The sequence below is a fragment of the Curcuma longa genome, chromosome 3, assembly GCF_044706935.1.
Source record: "Curcuma longa cultivar G26 ecotype Majalengka, Jawa Barat chromosome 3, ITB_CL_G26_1.1, whole genome shotgun sequence".
Classification (NCBI taxonomy): domain Eukaryota; kingdom Viridiplantae; phylum Streptophyta; class Magnoliopsida; order Zingiberales; family Zingiberaceae; genus Curcuma; species Curcuma longa.
In genome coordinates this window covers 5,184,879-5,207,663 of record NC_133863.1, presented here as the reverse complement: position 1 = coordinate 5,207,663, position 22,785 = coordinate 5,184,879, and the positions used below count along the sequence as shown (strand labels likewise).

General features: G+C 40.0%; 5 protein-coding genes across 5 annotated transcripts; 3 read left to right on the top strand and 2 right to left on the bottom strand.

Moving 5' to 3' along the window:
- The first annotated feature begins 295 nt into the window (after positions 1–295).
- LOC141824177 (putative xyloglucan glycosyltransferase 6) lies at positions 296–6,342 on the top strand. Its single transcript, XM_074711420.1, has 5 exons — positions 296–1,104; positions 4,031–4,339; positions 4,665–4,955; positions 5,051–5,164; positions 5,251–6,342. The coding sequence occupies exons 1-5, from the start codon at positions 373–375 to the stop codon at positions 5,884–5,886; spliced, it is 2,082 nt and encodes a 693-aa protein (XP_074567521.1). The 5' UTR covers positions 296–372; the 3' UTR covers positions 5,887–6,342.
- Positions 6,343–6,655: 313 nt separating this feature from the next.
- On the bottom strand, positions 6,656–7,435 carry LOC141822923 (uncharacterized). The gene is made up of 2 exons (XM_074710223.1): positions 7,329–7,435; positions 6,656–7,258 (listed from the first exon to the last, which is right to left on the bottom strand). Exons 1-2 carry the CDS (start codon positions 7,341–7,343, stop codon positions 6,854–6,856), a joined length of 420 nt encoding a protein of 139 aa, XP_074566324.1. The 5' UTR covers positions 7,344–7,435; the 3' UTR covers positions 6,656–6,853.
- A 3,402-nt stretch (positions 7,436–10,837) lies between these two features.
- On the bottom strand, positions 10,838–11,420 carry LOC141823127 (uncharacterized). Its single transcript, XM_074710395.1, has 3 exons — positions 11,214–11,420; positions 10,971–11,141; positions 10,838–10,888 (listed from the first exon to the last, which is right to left on the bottom strand). The coding sequence occupies exons 1-3, from the start codon at positions 11,418–11,420 to the stop codon at positions 10,838–10,840; spliced, it is 429 nt and encodes a 142-aa protein (XP_074566496.1).
- A 596-nt stretch (positions 11,421–12,016) lies between these two features.
- Positions 12,017–17,744, top strand: LOC141825636 (uncharacterized). The gene is made up of 8 exons (XM_074713022.1): positions 12,017–12,194; positions 12,303–12,465; positions 13,109–13,194; positions 13,416–13,528; positions 14,853–14,918; positions 15,858–15,964; positions 16,288–16,353; positions 17,155–17,744. Exons 1-8 carry the CDS (start codon positions 12,103–12,105, stop codon positions 17,578–17,580), a joined length of 1,119 nt encoding a protein of 372 aa, XP_074569123.1. The 5' UTR covers positions 12,017–12,102; the 3' UTR covers positions 17,581–17,744.
- A 27-nt stretch (positions 17,745–17,771) lies between these two features.
- On the top strand, positions 17,772–20,551 carry LOC141825635 (L-type lectin-domain containing receptor kinase IX.1-like). Its single transcript, XM_074713021.1, has 3 exons — positions 17,772–17,812; positions 18,287–18,434; positions 18,566–20,551. The coding sequence occupies exons 2-3, from the start codon at positions 18,313–18,315 to the stop codon at positions 20,466–20,468; spliced, it is 2,025 nt and encodes a 674-aa protein (XP_074569122.1). The 5' UTR covers positions 17,772–17,812; positions 18,287–18,312; the 3' UTR covers positions 20,469–20,551.
- Positions 20,552–22,785: the final 2,234 nt, after the last annotated feature.

Genomic DNA, 22,785 nt, shown 5'->3' with positions numbered 1-22,785 from the left:
CGGGACCACCATGGTGGGTGCTGCCCCCGTCTGTCTTCCTCAGCCACGTCACCCGTACACATCCCGTGAATCGGATTCAGCATCCATTATAATACCCAACAGCATAAACGAACGAATACAAATCGAGAAACCTGTGGGTCAGAATTGCAGGGCCCAGTAGGTAGCTTGATGGTCGACGGAAGGTGCAACGAGGATTGCACTGACTCTTGACACCCTCTAAATTCGGTTGTCCTCTCGTGAAATAAAATTGAATTTTGATTTCCTGTTTTGCCCCTCTCCTACTATCGCCCCCAATTAGATCGAGGAAGACAGCGAAAGCAGAGGGGAAGAGAGAGAGAGCGAGCGAGCGGGAGAGATCTCGTCGTCGCTTCGATGCCTCCTCGGCCTCCCAACTACGAGTTCCAAGAATGGTGGAACAAGGAGCGGCTCAAGGCCCAGGGCCTTCTGTCCCCTTCTATCCCTCAGCCTTCGACGGCGGGGGACGACGCCTCAGACTCCGTCGCCGTCGAGGTAAGTACGCCTACCACTCCCGCTGCCGCCGGCAAGTCCCGAGGTCGCAGCCTGCGCCAGCTGTCATGGCTCCTCCTCCTCCGGCTCCACAGCTCTGCCTCCCTCCTCGCCTCCCTTCCCTCCCGTCTCGTTGCCCTCCTCCGCACCGCCGGCCGCCGGATCTACACATCCAACTCCAGCCCCGCCCCCGCTTCCCGCCTCTACCGCCTCATCCGCGCTTTCCTCGTCCTTGCAATCCTCCTTCTCGTCCTCGAGCTCGCTGCTTATTTCAAGGGCTGGCATTTCAGCCCCCCGTCCTATGCCTCCTCGGCCGAGGCTCTTGAGTTCATTTATGCTAACTGGCTCATGATCAGGGTCACGTATCTTGCTCCTCCAGTCCAAACGTTGGCCAACATATGCACTGTGTTATTTATTGTTCAGTCGGTGGATCGGGTAGTATTGACGCTTGGGTGCTTCTACATTAAACTCCGAGGTTTGAAGCCCGTCGCACCGATCGATTATGGAAATCAGGGAGAATTAGATGGGGGCAATGCGATAGATGTTGACGAGTATCCAAACGTTTTGCTTCAGATCCCAATGTGCAATGAGCGGGAGGTAAGCTTATATAGTTTCTCTCACTACTGCCGCTCTTATTTTATGCCAATTTATTGATATTTCATTTTTCTTTCTGCAATTTGTTGTCAAGAACATTCTATCCTGAGTATTGGGTATAAGTTCAACTTAGCTTTCCTTTAGCAAGATGAGAACGATTCATATTATTGTTTTACTGAACAATAATTCAACCAATCATCTAAAGCAAGGGAAACTATTTCTGGAAAGTGCATTTAAATTGCTTCTTTCTTCTGAAAAATATTTTAAATTTACTTAATAATTTGTGATCAAGATGCTTGCAGAGTGAGAAATTAGATGGTTTTGCTACGTTATAAAACATAGAATTCAGTATTAGGAGTCAAGAGGAGGAGAGAAGAGCAAGAAACTCCATCTGGTATGCCGTGATTACTTTCGATGAGAAATGGGGGAGGAAAAGGAGGGGAAGGAATGGAGAGGGGAAGGATGGGAGAAAGGTATAAGATTGATTACTTGGTGTTGGGAAGGAATAGGGAGAAAGGGGAGAAGGGACCAAATTCTCCATTTCTTCTTCCTATTTCCCTTGCTTTTGCTCATGGAGCCTTTCTGCAACCTTTGTTTTAGGTTGTCCTTCATGTATTTTATTTTATTTTTTTATCAATTTGGTTGTATATGTTATTGTATTTATTATGTTAACCAATGAGAGATAATTAGATTAAATTCAAAGCATTTTAAAATAAGTAGAAAACAATGGGTATATACAATGTAGTTTTAGTAATAAAAAAAATCGATAGGATAGTTAAAATGGATATACATAATTTTTTTGTAAAATGTTAGTTAGCTAAAATTTATTAGTAAATAAGAAGGTATATTGATGAAGAGATCATTAATAAGATAAAGAATGGATTAGCGAAAGGTCAAGGAGCTTGTGGAATTGTGTGATCATCCTGTCTCCTTAGACTAAAAGAAATTTTTTATTAGACTATTTTATGACCAGTGATACTTTATGGATCAGTGTTAGTAAAAAAAAAGTTGAAGTTGTAGAGATGACAATGCTAAAATGGATAAATGGAGTTATTAGAAAAAAAAAATTATGTATTAATATATAAAGCAAATAGATGTAGCTCCAAGAAATGATTGAGAGAAAATGTATTGTGATGATACGGACTTATTCAAAAGATGATTAATAGATGTTATAATTAAGAGAGTTGAATCTATTAGAATTGAAGGTGTAAGGATTAAAGGGATCCTAGAGAATATGCTAACCTATATAAGAAATAATGGTTTAATTAAATTGAGTATTATTATATTATCTTGCATAAAGCTCAATGGAGAAATAGCTATAAGACTCATGTAGCCAACCCTAATGAGACGATACAACTTGAGGATCTAATTATATTGTTGTTTTTATTCCAGCAAGTTTTCTGTAGTATACCTTTAATGCGACGTATAACTTGCTTTTTCTGCTAGTAGCAAGAAAGAATTTGGAAGTCCATATATAAATTTCTGAGTGACTAATAGTGAACATGTGGTTTAGTTTACATTGAAAACTATGGTGCTGAACTGTTGTAGCTAGCATACTGTCGATAACTTTTATAAAGCTATGATACACAAGGATGTCTTTGCAATCATAATCTTAGCTTGCAACTATTTGCTTCTGTCATAACGGAATGGAAAGTTACTATCTTTTTGCACATTCAAGAAAGATAGCCCATGAAATTAAGGGACAGATAGAAAGCATGGCACAAACCAGTCGTACTTGTCTTGTGCATATGATGCCACTGAAGGCATAGACAACCTAATGATTCTCTTTATAAAGGTGGATATTTAATACTGACAATGCTAATCAATAATATATCTGGTTATCTTGAAACTTTCCAAGGAATCCTCTTTAAGGCCTTAGAAGCTTGCAGGACTGAGTTATAATTAGGTACATAGATTTATCAGCACTAGATAAAGAAATGTATAACCAAGATCCATAATTGAGACGTGCTGGACAAAGAAATGCTTGATGATATTTTAGTCCATTTATTCACCTAAATAGTAGCATCCTAGCATCAGCTATAGAGGTTGTTGTGACTCCTTGTGTTATCTGCATCTAGATAATAGGTAAGTTAAACTTGTGTTTTGTTTTTTTTTTGTAGCAAATTTTGCTTTGTTTAATTAGTGTCAGATCAGCTGACCATAATGGCTTGTATGTCATTGGAACCGTGACCCATTTTATTAAGCACAACAAATTTATTACTTCAAAATGCCATAACCTACCTAACGTTGTAACACCAGTCAGATCATGTCTTATCACATGATTCAACCTGTACAAAATACTTAACCAATAATATATGGTAACTCACTTAAATTCATCTAATAAAGAAGCATATCATTTAAATTCAAACATACTCTTTACCGTAAGCCCTTTTTGCGACTTCTTTTCTAGTAGTATTATTTGCTAATCATCACTGCTACATTTACTCTTTACCATGCGTCCTTTCTGAGACTTTTTTTAGTAGTATTATTTGCTCTTGCAATCTTAGAATGTTATTACTCGAGGTTTTATGATACATGCTCCTTTGAAGTATGTTTTGTCATAATATGACAAGTACTTTATATTTTATGGTAAATACAATGTGATTAGCCGACCCCACCTAGTGGGATAAGGCTTGGTTGTTGGTTGTTGGTTGTTGGTCGTTGGTAAATACAATGTGATATTTAGTTTAATGATATTAGGAACTTTATGGCAACAGTGGTTTTAGACTTAGTTCTTTCTCTTGTGCTTCTATGATTTACTCAATTAAACCTAATTCTGAAAATAACATGATTTTCTATCTATTGTCCAATTCTTTTGCTAGGATTACTCTTGTTAGAATTATACTATATTTTTTAGTAAATATTTGTTTCTTTCAATCTCAGAATGCTATACTTCAATTCTTTTAGATTTAATTCAATCGTGAAACAGGTTTACCAACAATCAATTGCAGCAGTCTGTGCCCAGGACTGGCCTAGGGAGAGAATGCTTGTTCAAGTATTAGATGACTCTGATGATGTGGAAGTGCAGCACCTTATAAACACTGAAGTGCAAAAATGGCAACAGAAAGGAGTGCATATCATTTATCGGCATCGGCTTATTCGCACAGGCTATAAAGCTGGGAACTTAAAATCAGCTATGAGTTGTGATTATGTGAAGGATTATGAATTTGTCGCAATATTTGATGCAGATTTTCAGCCAGCACCTGATTTCTTAAAAAAGACAATCCCCCATTTTAAGGTACCTCTTCTGTTCTTCATCTCCAGTAAAAAAGAAAAAGTTCTGCTTAAGCTGTACAGTTATCAATTTTGACAAGTGAAATACATTATTTAACCTGGATTCCTGCTATTAAAGGGAACATGATTCATCATGCTTTTCCTTAATGTTGAGAAAATCTGTTTTTTGTTTAACAGAGACAAATGTGCACACTTGCAAAAATTAAGTTACTTGAAGTGTTTGAATAATTTTCAGACTTGAGAAATATTAATCTGGTATCTCAAACTCAGTTGAATAACTTCATACACAATGATATAGCATTAATGTTGGATGATTGTATACTGCGTAGGGGAATGATGATGTGGCACTCGTGCAAGCAAGATGGGTCTTCGTTAACAAGGATGAAAATTTGCTCACAAGACTACAGAACATAAATTTATCTTTCCATTTTGAGGTTGAACAACAAGTCAATGGTATATTTATCAATTTCTTTGGCTTCAATGGAACCGCTGGAGTATGGAGAATAAAAGCTCTGGAAGAATCTGGTGGTTGGCTGGAGAGAACCACTGTCGAGGACATGGATATTGCTGTCCGTGCTCACCTTTGTGGTTGGAAATTTATTTTTCTCAATGATGTCAAGGTTCCTTGCAAGTTTACCTTTTTCTTAATTCTTAGTTTACCCTATACACGTCCTTATTGACATTTTAACAATATATTTCCTTCAAATCTTTACAGTGTCTCTGTGAACTGCCAGAATCCTACGAGGCTTATAAGAAACAGCAACACAGGTGGCATTCAGGTCCAATGCAGCTCTTTCGCTTGTGCTTTTCTGACATACTTCTTGCAAAGGTTAGGGTTCCTGTATCTATCCCTAGATTTCGCATGAAAAACCTTTATATGGATTTTGGACTGATGTTTTTCTCTTAATATAACAGGTTAGTTTCTTTAAGAAGGCTAATTTGATTTTCCTTTTCTTCTTGTTGAGGAAGCTGATCCTTCCATTTTACTCATTTACACTGTTCTGTATCATACTCCCATTGACGATGTTCCTTCCAGAAGCTCATTTGTCTGCTTGGGTTGTCTGTTATGTCCCTGGTATAATGTCTGTTATCAGCATACTTCCAGCTCCACAATCATTCCCATTTATAGTACCATACCTTCTTTTTGAAAATACAATGTCCGTCACCAAATTTAATGCCATGATATCTGGACTTCTAAAATTTGGAAGTTCCTACGAGTGGATTGTAACTAAGAAATTGGGAAGGTCATCTGAGGCCAATTTGGTTGCGTTTGTTAAGAAAGATCCTGAGCAAAGTGTAGAAAGTAATATTCACAGAGCATCCTCGGAGTCTGGTCTTGCTGAGTTAAACAAATTGGACTTGACCAATAAGGCACAAAAAGCCAAGATGAATCGTATATATCGGAAGGAGCTTGCTCTTGCTATTATTTTGTTGACTGCCTCTGTGAGAAGCCTATTGTCTGCACAGGGGATTCATTTCTATTTCTTATTGTTCCAAGGAATCAGTTTCCTTGCCGTTGGGCTAGATCTCATCGGGGAGCAGGTAAGTTGATCCATGTTGTCTCACTTGCTTCCAGACAATCAACTTATCATCCACAGCTGCCCGGTTTAACAAATGCCTCCATTGAGGTCGCTGACTGGTGGAGCATCTCTTTAGTACCAAGAGGTGTCCACAACGGTACCGATTCATTCTTTCAAAGCTCACGTTGTATACTCTCACGCAAAAGCCCTGCTCAGGAAGGTTGTACAATTCCCAGTATATTATTTATTAGTTTTTTTCTTCTCTCCATTTCCTTTGTCTGTTATTATGATTCAGATACAGATATGGAGTTCTCATTTCATTTTTTTTGTCTCAATTTGGTTTTTGTATTTTATTTGGAAATGACTTATGTGTAGTCATATGACACAGGACAATAGCAAACTAGAATGTATTTTGAGGCATAGCGGTAATTGGTTGCTGTAAACTTGGAAGAATTAAGAGTTTGCAATTACTTTTATTCTTGTTTAATATTTCATTTCTCTAGCTACCATTTTCAACTTATGAACGAGATATCCATTGGTCGTATGTGATTCAAGCAGTTTATGGTTGTTTTCGACAAGCAACAGTCTCTTTTCTCCATAATTATTCATTTCATGCTGTGTTTATTTGCTACAAAGAGTAGAATACTTGTAGTAAAAGATGATAATGATCAACCCAAAATTTTTCAGTGTGATTGAGAATTTAAGAACAAGTGATTACGACGATTTAAAATGAGAACAAATTACGATGATTTAAAATGAGATAAATTACGATGATTAACTCTTAAACCACGAACAAGTGATTAAGAAACAAAATCTTAATTATTTAAATCTCACACAAGAACAGATCACCCGACGAATAACAGACATTATTACCACAAACCGCTATTAATTATGACTCGACGCTTATTGATAATTAAACCTCCATCTCATAATTAAGCATGCAAAACATGATCACTGACGAATTTGACCAACCACACGATCGACGTTCCTCCTTTTCCTCACTCTGTGGCCGGAGCAGCCGCCTCCTCGGTCGGAGCTTCGGTGGCCTCTTCAGCTGCCGGAGCAGGGGCCTCTGTCTCGCCCTCCGGCTTCGCCTCTTCATCCGGCTCAGCCGCTGCCGGTTCGGCCTCGGCGGCCACGGGCTCCGCAGCGGGCTCCTCAGCCGCCTTCTCCTCGGGCTCTTCTGCTGCTGCTGCTGCTGCTGCTACTTCTGCTTCCGGCGGTGCATCCTCTGGATCCGTAGTCGCTGGAGCTTCCTCTTTGTCTTCCTCCTCCGGCGCCGCTGGCACGGCTGCTTCGACCTCGGAAGCTACCTCCTCAGGCGACGACGCAGGCTCTGATTCCACCTCCACAGGGGCGGGCGGGACCTCGATCGGAACCTCCACAACCGGAGCTGATTCAACCTGCAACATGATCCGATCGCAATTAACAATCACAGTTCATATGAAATTCGTAACACTACATCCAACTGACCTCTACAGAAGCCATGGAAGGTGATGAAAATCTAAAGAAGAAGAAGAAGGCGGAGACGCAGAGAGTGAAGCGGAGGAGATGACTGGATGGGAGTGGCCTGTTGGGGCGAGAGGGTATTTATAGAGCTAGGTAGGTGAAGCCTCCATGGCCATGGGAATCTTGACAGGCCAGCAAGCCACATGCTATTGGCTGGATGAGTCCAGTTAATTAGTTTCCTCGATCGAACCATTCTGCCACCATTTTTGATCGCATGCACGGTACCTTTCTACCTGCTGTTTGCATTTTCTTCATCTGCCGTAGCTGGATTTCTCTGTGAATTTGTTCATTGCTCTCTGGCGAACCGCACTGTGTGCATAATTCACGCATGGTCAAAAAAAAAAAAAAAAAGTGACAGAGGGAATTATGCGGGAATGGAAACGTCAAGGGATCTCTCTTCGGTGGGGGAGGGAAAGGACGAAGAGAGCGGGTCCGGGCAGGGATTGGGCGGTGGGAGGTGGGCCCGCTGCCATGCGAGGATGAGTCGACGCTGACGCTGTCGCAGAGCCGGGGGCGCAGCCCATGTGGGGTCCGCTCTGAGCTGACGTGCCACGGACTTCAGAATGAATCAGCCCATTAAAATAGTTATTTAAGTTTATTTTATTTTTTTATTCAATTTAAATAAACATAAACAAATTTTAATTAAAATTTATTTAACTTAATCACATCAGCCACCTCAATAATTCGTTTAGCGATGTATCGATAAGTGGATTCGATGTGACATGCGATCGCGATGGAAATGGATGGGCACATCCGGTCATGCCTCACGACAAACCATACTTATCATCGAACGAACTCAATTCCAACTCCAATTCCCAAACTATATATATATATATATATAAAGCTAAATCGATTAAGAATTCAACAATTATTTATTTTGTTTTTATTGTTGGCACTCCACGCCAATCGTGTAAATACCAACTATATATGTCTATAATCCTTAAAGGCCCATATAATTATTGATGCATACGAGAAGATGTGCTTTGATGATTGATCCATCCATCCTTCTTTTATCTAGTTGGCTGTCATCACCACTTTAGCCGACACAAAGGCTTCTACCGAGAAGATGGTAGTGCCGTCCATCATCGCTGCTCTCTAACTTGTCCATGACTTTAATGTAATCAGCGATGAGAACGAGATCGATCAATTATGTGCACTGCTACTGAGTCACCTCATCACCCATGCCCATGTTCCTTCCATTTTTTTTAAATCCAAATATTTCAAAGGTAATCAACTCTTCCAAAAAAAGTAAACGGGCAGGGCCGCTGTGCCTACCTGTCGGCCCACACGATTGGAAAAGGATGGCACGATTACGTTGCTTAGTGATTTAGCCTACCTGCCGGCTTCTATGTTGAGAACTGGAGGTATAAATGAGTCGGGCCATCTGTGATCCAGCCCAAAAGAACGTGCCTAACGGCCCACTATCAGAAGCCCATGAACGCGGCCCGCTGATTTCGTCGTCGCAGATAGATTTTCACTCTCAATTCATTTTTTTTTTATGTTCTGTTTAATTTTGATAAGATAGAACTATATATATAATAATACTAATAATAATAATTGTACTGAAGTAGAATGTATATATTGAATTCATTGTTACAGTTAGCTACTATGTGCTTTCGGATGAAAGAAGGAAGTACTGCATGATCTTCAAAGTAATGAATTCGTACTACAGAATTTCAAACAGTACGAGAACAATAAATGAAGGATGCAACCTCCAGTCCACCGGATAGAAGACTGCATCCGAACAATTAATTCTGACGCGGTAGAATATATTAGTACGAGTCATAAATTCACTGGCAGACTTGTTAAAATGTCCTTATTTGGATGAATAAAAAAATAATTTTAAAATGGATTAAATCTGGTTCGAGAGAGATCTACAACTTCAAACACAAAATTAATTAGGTTATACGAAGACGCTGATTAAGGCCATCGTTAACCAATGACAGTCTCTGGAGGGGTGCTGCGTGTATGCTTTCCGCCTCACGTTGTAGCAGGGAATGCGCCGCCTGTCGGCATCGGATCTGCGGATATTGTGGAGAATCTGCGGCATGTGTCCGCGATCCAGCGGTAGATACGGCGGTGGCTGCGGGCCTTCTTGCGCCGCGCGCTTCCCCACTCCGTCGACGTGAAGCAATCACCCACACATGGACGCACGTGCATGGGGAGGCGGGAACTGGAGTCATGAACCTGCATGGGATCGGGAGCGAGCGACCAAACACCAATTGCTCTCTCTTGTTTATCTCATCAGCAACGTTTAAGCTTTATTCATATGTCTATTTCATTATATAATATCACTATCAGTCGACCAAGATAAAACTCCACTGGATTTCTATCCAACAGCATATCATTAATATATTATTAGCTCCTCATCCTTCAACTTATTTATTTGAGCGTTATCAATCTTTTGGTTGTCTCCAAGGTCAATATGAATTAACAAAGACTGCTGTTTGTACCATGACATATGCTATAATTTCATATATGAAGACCCATTATATTCACCAAACCTTTCTGAGAGAAAAGAAAGCCAGTAGATCAAATTTATTGCTGATCTTCACCAAGCTTCAGTTCTCCTGGCCTTGCTATAAGAGCCACTGAGAGAAAGAAAGGGACAGTAAGTAGGTCAGCATGCATGCATCCACCCAAAGTGGCCCATGATTGTTCAATCTTTCGGTCGCATGAATGAATTTCTTGTGGCTTAAAAAGAAGAGCTTGAAGGTGTGGAAACTGCATGCATGGATATTAATGGCGACGATGAGTCGAACAGTGCTACTATATTCTTGATGTGTCAACAGTCGAGTGCTTAATTAGTGGTACCTGCTCTCTGCAGTCAATTAAACACACGACTTGTAGGAGATGATCGATGTGGGTGGCTTTGCCAGTATAAATCATTGCAGTATAATTCAAACAAGCCCATTATGTCAAACCAGGCTCAAAGTTTTAGAAGACGTGCATGGCATGAAAGGAAGTGCGAAGGGACTGATGATACTGAAGAGCCATGGACTTTTGGAAGCACTCAAACGACTCTTTACGGCAAATTAGTATTCTTCTCCAACACCTCCAATCCACTTTCTTTCACAAGTCAACAACAGCGACGCTAGTCCTTGCACTGCCTTCCAGTCAAAGGACAGCCATTAACTAGCTAGCTAGAAACTCCCTTGCTTTAGGATTTTTCAATTTCGATCATAAAGAAACACACAGGAGCTTTCTGGTTCCTGGGGTGAAGAACAAGCACTGGCCTGGCTAAAAATGGTCATCTGGAAATTAAAGAGTTTGTATCGCTGTAAGTCATGCAATGAACAAGCACTACACAGAGACACCTGCTTTGGCTTCTCAGAAAGTGTTCGATTTTTTGTTTCACCATCTTTCTTACATTTGATTTTACATAGCGATGGAAGAAAAGAAGAGCAAAACCAAACAGACATACATAAAAGAGGTGCAAGATTGACTGATCCTTCTCATGCAATGCAGTTTAATTAGTCCCAGCCTCCCAGGCAACCAGACCACAAGCTCTTCAACATTCTCTTCTGAACTCAAATGTAAGAACGTAATTAGGATGCAAAACATAAAAAATAAATAATAAAAATGGGGGGAAAATAATTAATTCACCCTTCTAGGCTTCTTGTGGAGGAGCTCAGGAGGGATTTTGTACAAATCTTCATCCACCGCCATTGGAGCTCTTCTGGGCCTTGCTTGTGCTGCCACGGCATCATAAACCTTCCCCTGTTTCCTCTCTTGCTCTCTCTGCTTCTGCTTCTGCTTCTGGTCTCCTCTCTTCGCCTTAACGTTAAGTCAAAGTTAATTGCGATAATAAGATCTGCAAAGCGAATATAATTACGATCTACGGATCACCTTTCTGGTCCAGGGAGCCTCCTCCTGCTGCCGCCGCTTCATGCTGTGAGAAGCTCTGAAGAGATGGTCATAAGAGGGTTCTTCGCCATGGAAATGGCCTCGGACCAAACCTGCCTGCATCGCTGATTCGAAGTATTGCGTGATGGGGAGATCGCTGGAGTAGTCCCAGTCACCGAAGGCCGGAATGTAGTGGTGGCGCCTGTTCATGGTGTCCTGCAATTGCCAGGAGATTTTAAAGACGACGATGAACAATTGTATTGCATGCATCAGCTGCTCAGGGAGCTAGCGAGCAGCCAGTGCAACTTCTCTGCCTCTGTAGCCATTTTCACATACCTCCATCGGCAGGCAGAAACTGGCAGATGGAAATGCGATCTGAGGCCCGACAGGCGTTTTATAGAGAATTGATTTTTTTAAAAAATAATATATCCTCCTAAATTTTAAACCATAAAATAGAAATTTAAAAGAAAAGCCGATTAAATACTCTTATGGACCTCTTGTTTGATAAAAAGGTTTTTCTATTGTTAACATTGCAGAAAGTCAAGTCATCGGTAGAAGACATGGAGTAAATTTAAAATTAAAAAAATATTTGTACAAAATATTAAATGGTTTGTCTCGGATCCCAGTTCCGCCGCCCCGAGGAGAAGCCCGCAATAGTCACGCGTTTAGGGGAGAGTGGTGTTGGGCCGGCCCAGCCTATCCCGGCCCGGCCCAGTTACACCAGTACTGTCGACATCATCAAACGCAACGTAAATATTTTATCGCGCCTGTTTTCGTCTTCCTTCTCCGACGAGATCGATCGTGACCCGAGAGAGCTGCGGGAGACGACGGGACGAAGTATACGAGTCGCAGCTCCGGGAGCGAGTTGGAAAGAGTGTAAACAGCAATAGCGATGTGCGGGAGGGCTCGTTGCACTCTCAACTCTGACCAGGTCGCTAGGGCTTGTGGATTTGCTGCCTCAATCCCCACCCACCAAATCGACCGGTGAGCGAAATCGTGATTTTCATCTTTTTTTTTTTGTTGATGACGCTGGCTGTATGATTCTCGTTTGAAGATGTTAGTTGTTGGCTTTTGTTTGGTTTCCGCTTGCAGTTATCGGCCGTCATACAATGTTTCGCCTGGGGCGTACCTGCCGGTGATGCTGTTGGAGAGGACGACAGGGGAAGCGGAGGCATCGCCTTCCATTTGTTGCATGAAGTGGGGCCTCGTTCCTAGCTTCACCAAGAAGACTGAGAAGCCTGATCACTACAAAATGGTATTGGAGCTGTATTAGCTTACGTTTGTTGACTTAACTTTTTTGATGCGGCACTAGAAACTTATGTGATCCAAAATTTACAAAATTTTAGGGGGTTCATTTGGAGTGGTCGTAAGGGTCTTTACAACGCTGATGCTTTTTTTTTTGGCCAAAAATATCAGCTGAAGTCTCTGAAATTATTAGCGAAAAAGTTGGAAATAAGATGGAAACAACACTTTTTAATCTTTATTTTGATGTGCAAGTTAGGTTTAGATTTGTTTTCCAAAGAATTTTGGTCCAGGTGGTTTGTGTTAATACTAGAGTCTGCACTTGTTTGAGGTTAATTTCCTTGGAGCATTGAAAGCTGCTTGGTCTATCCTGATTTTCTTCTCCACTATTTTACTTTCATATTTTTTTTTTTTATCAGAATCGGCCCACTGCCAAACTGTCTTTAAATTTTCAAAGATGTCAGAAGTAAGTCTGGTGTTTACTCATGGCCAAAAATACTCCATGAAAGTTGTGGAACATTGTTTGTAGGAAAGGATGATCTTTCCTTCAGTGCATTGTTTATTTTTATGATTGGGTATGCTCTTCCAGTGTTGTACTTAGTACAAAGTATACTGTTCTTGTGCAAAGTCAGGCTTTATTTTCTCCTTATATGCAGTTTAATGCTCGTTCAGAATCAATAAAGGAGAAACCTTCCTTTTGCCGACTTCTACCTGCTAATCGATGCATTGTGGCAGTAGAAGGGTACGCCACAACTGAGTGACTTGTTTTTTTTTTTTTGTGTGCTGTTGTTTTTAAAATACTTATATCACTTTGTTTTTAAAATTAATATTGTGTTTGGATATGTTATTTCCACTGAGAAGTTTTTTCTGTGAAAGCAATCAGGATCTTAAGGTTAAGCTTCATGTTCGGTCTCATTATCTTGTTTAGTAACTTGTCATCATTGTGATACTGCATGAATGTAGATACTATGAGTGGAAGAAGGATGCCTCAAAGAGGCAACCATACTATATACATTTCAAAGACAGTCGACCTCTGCTGTTTGCTGCTCTATATGACTCTTGGAAGAGCTCAGAAGGTCAGTTTACTGATTGTTTTTTTGTGTCTTAAAAGAGATGGCTACGATGGTCAAGATGGAAATGTTAATGGTAAAATACTTAAGCAACTGCCGCTTGCAGACATTTCTTCAGGGATAAAAACCCAAGTTCATCAATAAAATAAATTATACTGTCAAGAATAGAAATATCTAGTTTTTTATCCATTGTTTTATAGTTGACCATTTTTGTTAATTGTATTGAGAATATATGGCTATTGCCCAATTTTTGCTTTATGCTTTTGGTCAATTCACATACAGCTGGCAATAACTTGAGCCTCCTTTTTTTGTTTATGTTATGATAATGTGGTAAAAGCTAGATGCAAGAACACAGTCATTATGAACATTAGATTGCAAAAAGAAGATTGTAAAAGGAAAATGGGCAAAAGAGCAATGTTTAAGTCTCTGATGCCGGAGACATGATATGCTATGGTTGTAATCCTTGTGTATGGTTTTAAAACACGGTATTTTGAGAGTGTCAATTGGCAATCAGCATATCTTAGCATATGGTAATGTGTAAAGAAGTGGCTCTAACTTATGAATCATACACTTTGGGTCTTCAAATTCATATCAAATCAAAGGTGCATCTTAATAGTATATCCTTAATAATAATTATGAAGGTGTCTTGAAAGTGTATCCTTAATAATAATGATAATAATATTTTCTATTATATTATTATGTGTGTTCCTAAGAAGCAACATTTTGCTGAAGATACATAGCTCAAAAGACCACACACTTTACAATTGCAAAGATGCATCTTAAAACATATCCTACTTTTGGAAAATGTGTTGCCTCTTAAGATTACACATTAATAATAATAATAATTTTAATACTATTACTTATTATTATTAATGTGTAATCCAAAAGGCAACATTTTGCTGAAGATCCATAGCTCATAGGACAACACATTTTATACTAACGAAGGTGTATCTTAATAACATGCCCTATTTGGAACTACACTAGATAGTTTAATGATTACATAGGTTTTGTGCAAATTTGTAATCTGAAAAGGCAGCATTTTGTTGAAGATACGTAGCTCATAGGACGACTCACATGATGTCACAAAGGTGTTCCTTAACTTGGAATCAAGCATTGTGCATGTTGAATTTGACTTAAACTTCAAGTTGGAGATAGGTTATATCTTTTCATTTCATAAAGGGTAGTTTAAGATTTATATCCTTCTAGTGGTATCTTCGCTGTTGCTTTTGTTCGCTTATTGTTGTCTTCCCATTTGATTATGTTTGCACAGGTTTGACACCTGTTCTTGGTTCCAATATATTAAATGCTTTTGGTTTTGTTTTTTCCACAGGGGATATTCTGTACACTTTTACAATTTTGACCATTGGTTCATCAAAGTCCTTGCAGTGGCTTCATGGTATGCTCGTGTTCTTTTCCTTCAGATTTGCTCAGATTCATCAGTTTCTTAATTGTTATGGAAGAATCTAATTCACAAGTCAGTTACTCCTTGTCTAAAGGAATCACCTTTATAGAGAACTGCTAAACAATGCCTTAGAAGACTTTGGATAGATGGGGTCACTAGAAGCAACTCTCAAGATTCTTGGTTTGTTAGAATAAAAATCTAAAATTTGTTACAGACACATGATTTGATTTTATGATCATTTAGTACTACTATGTTGAACAAAACATTAAGCATTTATAAAATGTAATTAGTACATGTCCCCTGTCTCAAATGATTTATTCTGTATGCTCAAGGCACATTGAACAAAGAAACCAACATGGAAAAATTTTCTGCGAGTATCAAAACACTACTGCAGTGGTTTCATAGTGTGAAATGAAGTTTTGGTTGTGATATGTTTTGTCCTCTATCCACATTTGCTTATCAAATTAACTTCAACAAAAAGAGAAAGCTATATGTACCTTGCCATTCAAGGTATTCTGTATACCCCTTGATTTCAAAATTACCATTTTTAGTTCTCTTTTGATCTCATGTTGTAAATTTAAATTGAAGAAAAAAGACTTTCAATCAGAACAACTTGTTTTCGTGGATGGATATTCATGAAAAACACTGACTACTTTCTAGAGTGGAAACTGTGTAATATTGGTTATTAAATTTATCTTGAGAGAAAAATTCCAAATAGTGGGACTATATCAGGTGCATGACCTATAATCATCAAATTTTGATCTCTGTGCTTACATCTTGGTCATGCTTCTTCTTGTTAGAGTATTACAGTGGAATATGTTTGTATCTTAATTTGACAACTTTCGTCAGCCAAAATTTTCATTTTTTTATTTCCATTTTTGAGCTTCAATTTTAATGTACTTTGTTGACTCAAGAATGTGTACTTAACTGCAGATAGAATGCCTGTGATCTTGGGGGATGATGTTTCCATTGATGTATGGTTAAACAATGCCATGTCAAAATCTGAAACTGTACTTAGGCCATACGAGGATGCAGATTTGGTTAGTCATTATGCAGGCGCTATTAACTTAGTTTTTTTTTTATCAGACTTGTTAATATGCCCCCAAGCTCATTCAACTTTTGCAGCAACGAAATGTTATGTTCTCAATGAATATTTCTTCGGAAAATTTCTTTTTGATTATTCCTTTACCTATTTTTTTTTTTCTAGAAATAAATTCCTGAAACCCTGAAAGCAGTCCCCTTTCTTCTTCATTTGCTTTCATGGTGGCTTGGCTGCATGACTCGATTCTTTGATTTTATTCTTGTTTCATTTGATTCCATTGCTAATTTGGTCTCAGTTGTTTGTTTGCAAACTGTTGAATAGGTTTGGTATCCTGTGACCACTGCAGTTGGCAAACCATCCTTTGATGGGCCTGATTGCATTAAAGAGGTATAATCTTAACTTGCATCACTTCAATAGTGGGTTGTACGAATTGCTATATTTGTTAGTTGGGACAATCTGTATTCCTGTAAGACATTAAACAGGACTTATTGCTACTAAATCGTCATGCTTCAGCAAGTAGATGCCAAACAACTTTCTTACATGACAAATTTTATAATAAGTTTGATACTCATACAATCTCTCATAATTTTACTAGATGCAATTATGATGCTTGTGTTTATCATGAATGACCTCAAGATCATTATTTCATCCATAAGTGCCTATTGTAGTCAATATATTAGTAACTGTAGAGTCACTAATCTAACATCCTTGACAGCTTTCTATAATCTGAATATGATGGATTTGAGTAAGTGCTTACTCTGGGATAGGAACTCAAGAAATTTATTACTTCATTATAAGGTCTGTATTAAGATCTTATGGAGATTAATAAATCTGATGCCGAAGTTAGAGTTGGTTATTCCATAATTTGGCATACAAATGCCACGTTTTATAGTTCCAGGGGGTAGCTGTGTCAGCCATGTGCATAAACTAGCAGGTTTGCTGACAAGGAATTAATTTTGATGACTTAGTATTGGAACATCAAGAAGGCGTATTTCTTAAAAAAGTTAAAAGTTTGGTAATAGTTGTCAATTCGTTGTAAACTAAACCAAAGATGATCTATATGGTACCCCTTAGAATTTCCAACAGGTAAAGTTAAATGTTTGGATATTAGTTAGATAAATAGTTAGTCTAATTCTTTGCATCTCATAACAACTACTTACAGTTTATTCCTTGCTCTATAAAATGCAGATTAAGTTCAACCAAATAGCAAATTTCTTCACGAAGAAAGCTGATGGAAAGGACCAGATGGAGGAAGAACACAGTAAGCGTTTAGAATTTACTCCAAAAGTAGACGGAGTCGATGATACCAAAAAAGATGCTAGCAGAACTGAAAATGCTGCCAATTTTAAAGAAGAATCTTCGCAGAATGATATGTTTAATTGCATGAAAGAAGACTGTGAACATCACATGGATGAAAAGTATAGCTCGGATGGTTTGCTCAAGAAAGAAAATGCAGCACCAGATATCTTTGGTACCAAAAGACAAACCCAAGAAATACCTCTTGATTCTGAATCAAGATCAGAGAAGGGCTCCAGTCTACTAAAGAAGGCACGGAGGGTCAAGAATGTTGATGACAAGCAGACTTCCCTTCTATCTTATTTTGGAAAGCCATAAATTCTCATGTTTCTACGTGCTCCTTGTAGCTTTTGATGCCTGCCATATGCATATCGTATAACCCCAAGTTATCTTCTGACAATCCTTTTGTGGTACCGTACTTGTAGTGATTTCAGTAAAGCAGAGACCACTGTAGAAGCCAAGATTCAATCATTTGGGGGAAGAAGACTACCTACCTATTATTGGGCATACCTACCTATTTTTTGGGCGAACCCACTTTGCACTTATGACGGTTAGTAATTGCCTTTACTTTCATTCTCTTGCCTATATAAGGCATAAGAGTGTATCGGCTTAGGCAGATTTGAGCATCCTCCCAACTAACGCAGTCAAGATAGCTTAATTCTTCATTCTTGCAATGTATCAGCCGTTTAGCATCGATGAACCCTTGATAGATAGGGGTGGTTCAATTTAGACCAAAACCCATTTCGTCCTTATGTTTTACATTCCTCTCAAACTTAATATCTTTGGTATGTCTAGTTTGGAACTTAATACCTTTAGTTAAAGCCGTTCTAGCTCTCAGGTAAGTTGCTGTACTTGTAATCACTCTTTTTATATCTATGTTGTTGAGTTCATGAACTGCCTTAATGAGTGTATCTAACTTAACTCATGTTTCCCTAATTGCTAATTTGTAGCAGAGTTGCCTTGACGGCATAGAACACTATTTTCGTATGTGAATGCAATTAAATTATTATGTTGCTTTTTTTAGTTAAAACGGGGAATTCTCACACGGCAATGAACTTTTCCAGTCAACCAACCAGAAGAAGTCTCCACGAAGTCAACGTGGAAACTCTGCAGGAAGACAATTCCACAATCTTACTCAAATGCCTTCTCCAACCTACTCATCAAAGCTCAAGGTTTGCCATTCCAATCCTCCTCCTCTTCCTCCCAAAATCATGTCTTTGTTCTTCCTCGCCTCCTTAGCCTTCTTTTCCTTCTTCCTTGCACGAGTTCCCACCTCATCTTGCATCGGCTTTACTTTCTCCAGCTTCGAATCAGAGCCAGCCATCAATTTCGCCGGCAACAGATCCGGCGGCTCCCTCCAGCTCACTGACGGCGGACCCGCCGCTTCCGCCACCGCCTACTACGCCTACCCCATCCCGCTGTGGCGCGCCGCCACCAACGAGACGACTAACTTCTCCACCTACTTCGAGTTCTCCGTCTCCTTCCCCAGCGGCGGCGCCACGAACTCATCCCCTTTTGGCGGCTTCGCCTTCTTCTTGGCCCCGATCGACTCGTTCGACCACGGAACTTCCAATCCGATCGACTTGTCCAATGGCACCTCGACGTCCCCCGATTTCCTTCTAGCCGTGGAGTTCGATTCCTTCCGGGCGAGCTCGATCTCCAACGGCACCGCCGCCGCAAGCAATGACACGCTCGCCGCCCGAGTCTCCTACAACGCGATCTCCAAGATTCTCGCCGTCCACGTCGAGGAACTGAAGGCTAGTCCCAACTCCAGCTCTCTGAATCTTACTCATCAGGTGGATGTGAGGCAAGTCTTGCCGGATCAAGTCCTGGTGGGCTTCTCCGCTACCAATGGATCGGCAGCGGTTCTTCAGAGGATCACGAGATGGAATTTTACCTCCGATCTCGAGCTGGAAAGGAAGAAATTTACCCTCAAACTGTGGATGGTAGCTTCGGTCGTCGGTTTGATCCTTGCTCTGTTTCTGGTCGCGCTGATACTCTACATTTGGAGAGGAGAAGGCTCGTTGAGGACCAAGATCCTGTATTGGATTATACTAAGCCTTGAGAAAGGCGTGACCTTTGCGCGCCTTCCGTTGCTATGGTGTCGATTGATGCGGAGGAGATCGAAGGGCGAAGATAGCAATTTGAGCTTGGGCGAGTCGATGGACGACGAGTTCAGCACGGGGACGGGGCCGCGGCGGTTCTCTTACCGGGAGCTCGCGGTGGCGACGAACAACTTCTCGGAGAAGAGGAAGCTCGGCGAGGGAGGGTTCGGCGGCGTCTACAAGGGGTTCTTAAGTCGGTCCGGCATAGAAGTGGCGGTTAAGAAGATATCGAGCGCGTCGAAACAGGGGCGGAAGGAGTACGCGTCGGAGGTGAAGATCATCAGCCGCCTGCGCCACCGGAACCTGGTGCAGCTCCTAGGTTGGTGCCACGAGCGCGGTGAGTTCCTTCTGGTGTACGAGTTCCTCCCCAACGGCAGCCTCGATAGGCACCTGTTCCGGCGGCAGACGTCGCCGTCGCTGCCATGGGAGATTCGGTACAACGTGGCGGTTGGTCTGGCGAAGGCGCTGCTGTACCTGCACGAAGAGTGGGAGCAGTGCGTGGTGCACCGGGACATCAAGCCCAGCAACGTGATGCTCGACTCGAGCTTCAACGCCAAGCTGGGCGACTTCGGGCTGGCGCGGCTGGTGGACCACCAGCAAGGACAGCACGCCACGGGGGTCGCCGGCACGCTGGGCTACCTGGCGCCGGAGTGCTTCCACACGGGGAAGGCGAGCAAGGAGTCGGACGTGTACAGCTTCGGGGTGGTGGCGCTGGAGATCGCGACGGGACGGCGGGCGGTGGAGCACAACAAGGAGGCGGAGGAGGAGGTGCGGCTGTTGGAGTGGGTGTGGGACATGAACGGGCAGGGGCGGCTGATGGAGGCGGCGGACCGGAGATTGGAGGCGCAGTTCGAGGAGGCGCAGTTCGAGGTGCAGATGGAGAGGCTGATGCTGGTGGGGCTGTGGTGCGCGCACCCCGACCAGGCGCAGAGGCCCTCCATGAGAGAGGCCATCCAAGCTCTGAGGTTCGAGGCAACGACGATACCGAGCCTCCCGAAGACGTTGCCGTTGCCGGTTTTCGAGCCGCTGGTGCCGGCGCCTCAGGGTTCCATGTCCAGCACGCCGACGAATACCTTCGGAAGCCTCACCACCGGAAGGTAGTTCTTAACTTTAATCAACTACTGTTTCAATTGATCTTCTCTTCTGTAAGAACTTCCAGTTCAACTTTAGAAAAATTTATGTCATGATTTTTGATCTCGTTTCCTTCTTAAAGTTGATGCGGGAAGAGTTTATGGACTCTGGAATAAGCAGTATATTAAATTAGATTACATAAATTAAATGAATAATTAATCATTTGAAATGTTCGTTTCAAGTCTCATTGAAAGTTAAATTGATATATTAATATAACAAAGGTGCAGCAAATTTTGTCCCTAGATTAGATTCCCATGCTGAAGGCTGTTAGATTTGTTCCTTAAATTTGATGTCGTTCTGTAAAAGTTTGTGTTGAGATTGCGCTACAACAAGCTCGAAGAAATCTTAAAAAGAAAATGAGAGAAACCAGAGAAGAGAAGAGACGCTAGCCAGCTCAATCCATTAAGTCAACGCTTCGTTGACTCACAGAACAACGTATAGGACTGGCCAACAATAATTTCGGGGCGGGCCCACGCGCAAAACCACGAGTCAACGCTACGGAGACTAAGATTAGCGACCATTCCTTTTCTCCATAAATTGCAACACCTGCATGCCTTATGCTTTCGTCCAAGAACGTCTGAAAGGCCCTTATAGCTAAGGGTCAAGGTATACTTTATCATGAAGAACTGAATAAGGCCAGAAGGTCCAATAACTACCAGTCTACTTTATTGTTTTCTTCAAATCGTCAATGGCGATCACATTAGCTATAAGGTTCATCTTGACTTCCTTTCTAATATATTTTTAATTCTTTTAGTTTCTCTTACTGGTTAATCATCATCTAAAACTTTCATTGGAGTTAGATAGTTTCTCAGAGGTGCTCCGGAGTCCTTGTGTTGCTCAACCCAACGAATAAAAGTGAAATATAAAGATAAATCATAAGTGACATAACAAATCTAAAATTTTTAATTTTTCTAATGTAAACTGTCAAGTTTACATAAGAAAATGAGAAATTAACAAAAGCATAAAAATAAGATTTGATAGGGAAATGAGAAAGGTGATACTTTTAGGTCTTAAGATCACCAAAAAATTTGTAACAAAGGATCTTAATTCTGATCGTTCTTTTCTTTGCACCCCTTGTGATGACCTCGGAAATGTCTTGAAGAGAGAAAATAAATTATCAAATGAGTAAGCTATTTGAAGTTGGGCAACATAGGTTATTAAGTTAATAAGGAAGGAAAAAAAGAAATATAAAGAAACTAATAAATTAGAATTTTGAGAATTAAGAAATATTAAATATATTATAATCATATCAAAATCTTTAAAAATCAATGACCATATATATAAAACTATTTTAATAATTTTTTATTTTCTCAAATATAATAATTAATATATTGACAGAAGCTGACTTGATGCATATTTGACCTACCAAAAGAACTCGGTCACTGATACACTAATGAGGAGTTAACTCATCCCTTGATCTCAACCGGATCACAAATAAACAAAGTTATTGAGAGCATCAATGTACACGCAAAATAGAGGTCAAATGCGCTAAAAAACTACACATGCAAGTTACTCTGAACATCCGATAGAAACTACACATTCCAGTGTTTTCATATAGACTGTTTTCATCATGCAATGTAATAATGATACTATAGCACATATTCAATTTCAAATTTAAATATATTTAATTGTTACAAACTTTGTTTTCCAGTTTTTTCATAATTCACCATTAATCTCAATGTCTTCTCTTTACACCTAAAAGACTCCAGTGTTATTTATACTTGATCTTAATTTTAATCATATTATTGCTGCAAACTTAGTTATAAGATCTTCATTTTTATGCGACCGTATTTCATAGACAATTTTTTCCCATCTCTTTAAGGTCATTATCTTAATATTTTAAATTTAATATTATTTTATTTCTGAAATGGATATTAAATACTAGATATTTTTTCTAATGTGTGGTTCTGTCCCTTAGCAATAAATGATAAATAATTTATATTGTTTTTATGGATTGTGTATATTTATATTATACAACTGTGACAATTCATTGTGACATGATTGAAAGACAAAATTTAATATGATTTTATTATAACTCAAATAGACTCTAGATATTTTTTTTTTTTTGGTAATGTTTGAATGACCAATAAATATTTTGTATTATTTTTTTAGTTTTCTCATCCAACCAGGAGAAATCAATAATGATGGAAGCGTTAAAATGATTTTTTTCAAGGTGGAAGTTGTTAATGCGGGAGAATTAAGGATTTAATCATTATCCATATAATGGTTGTCCTGAGTATTAGCTCAATGTTTATGTTCAATTATACTTCTTTAATAGTACAATTAA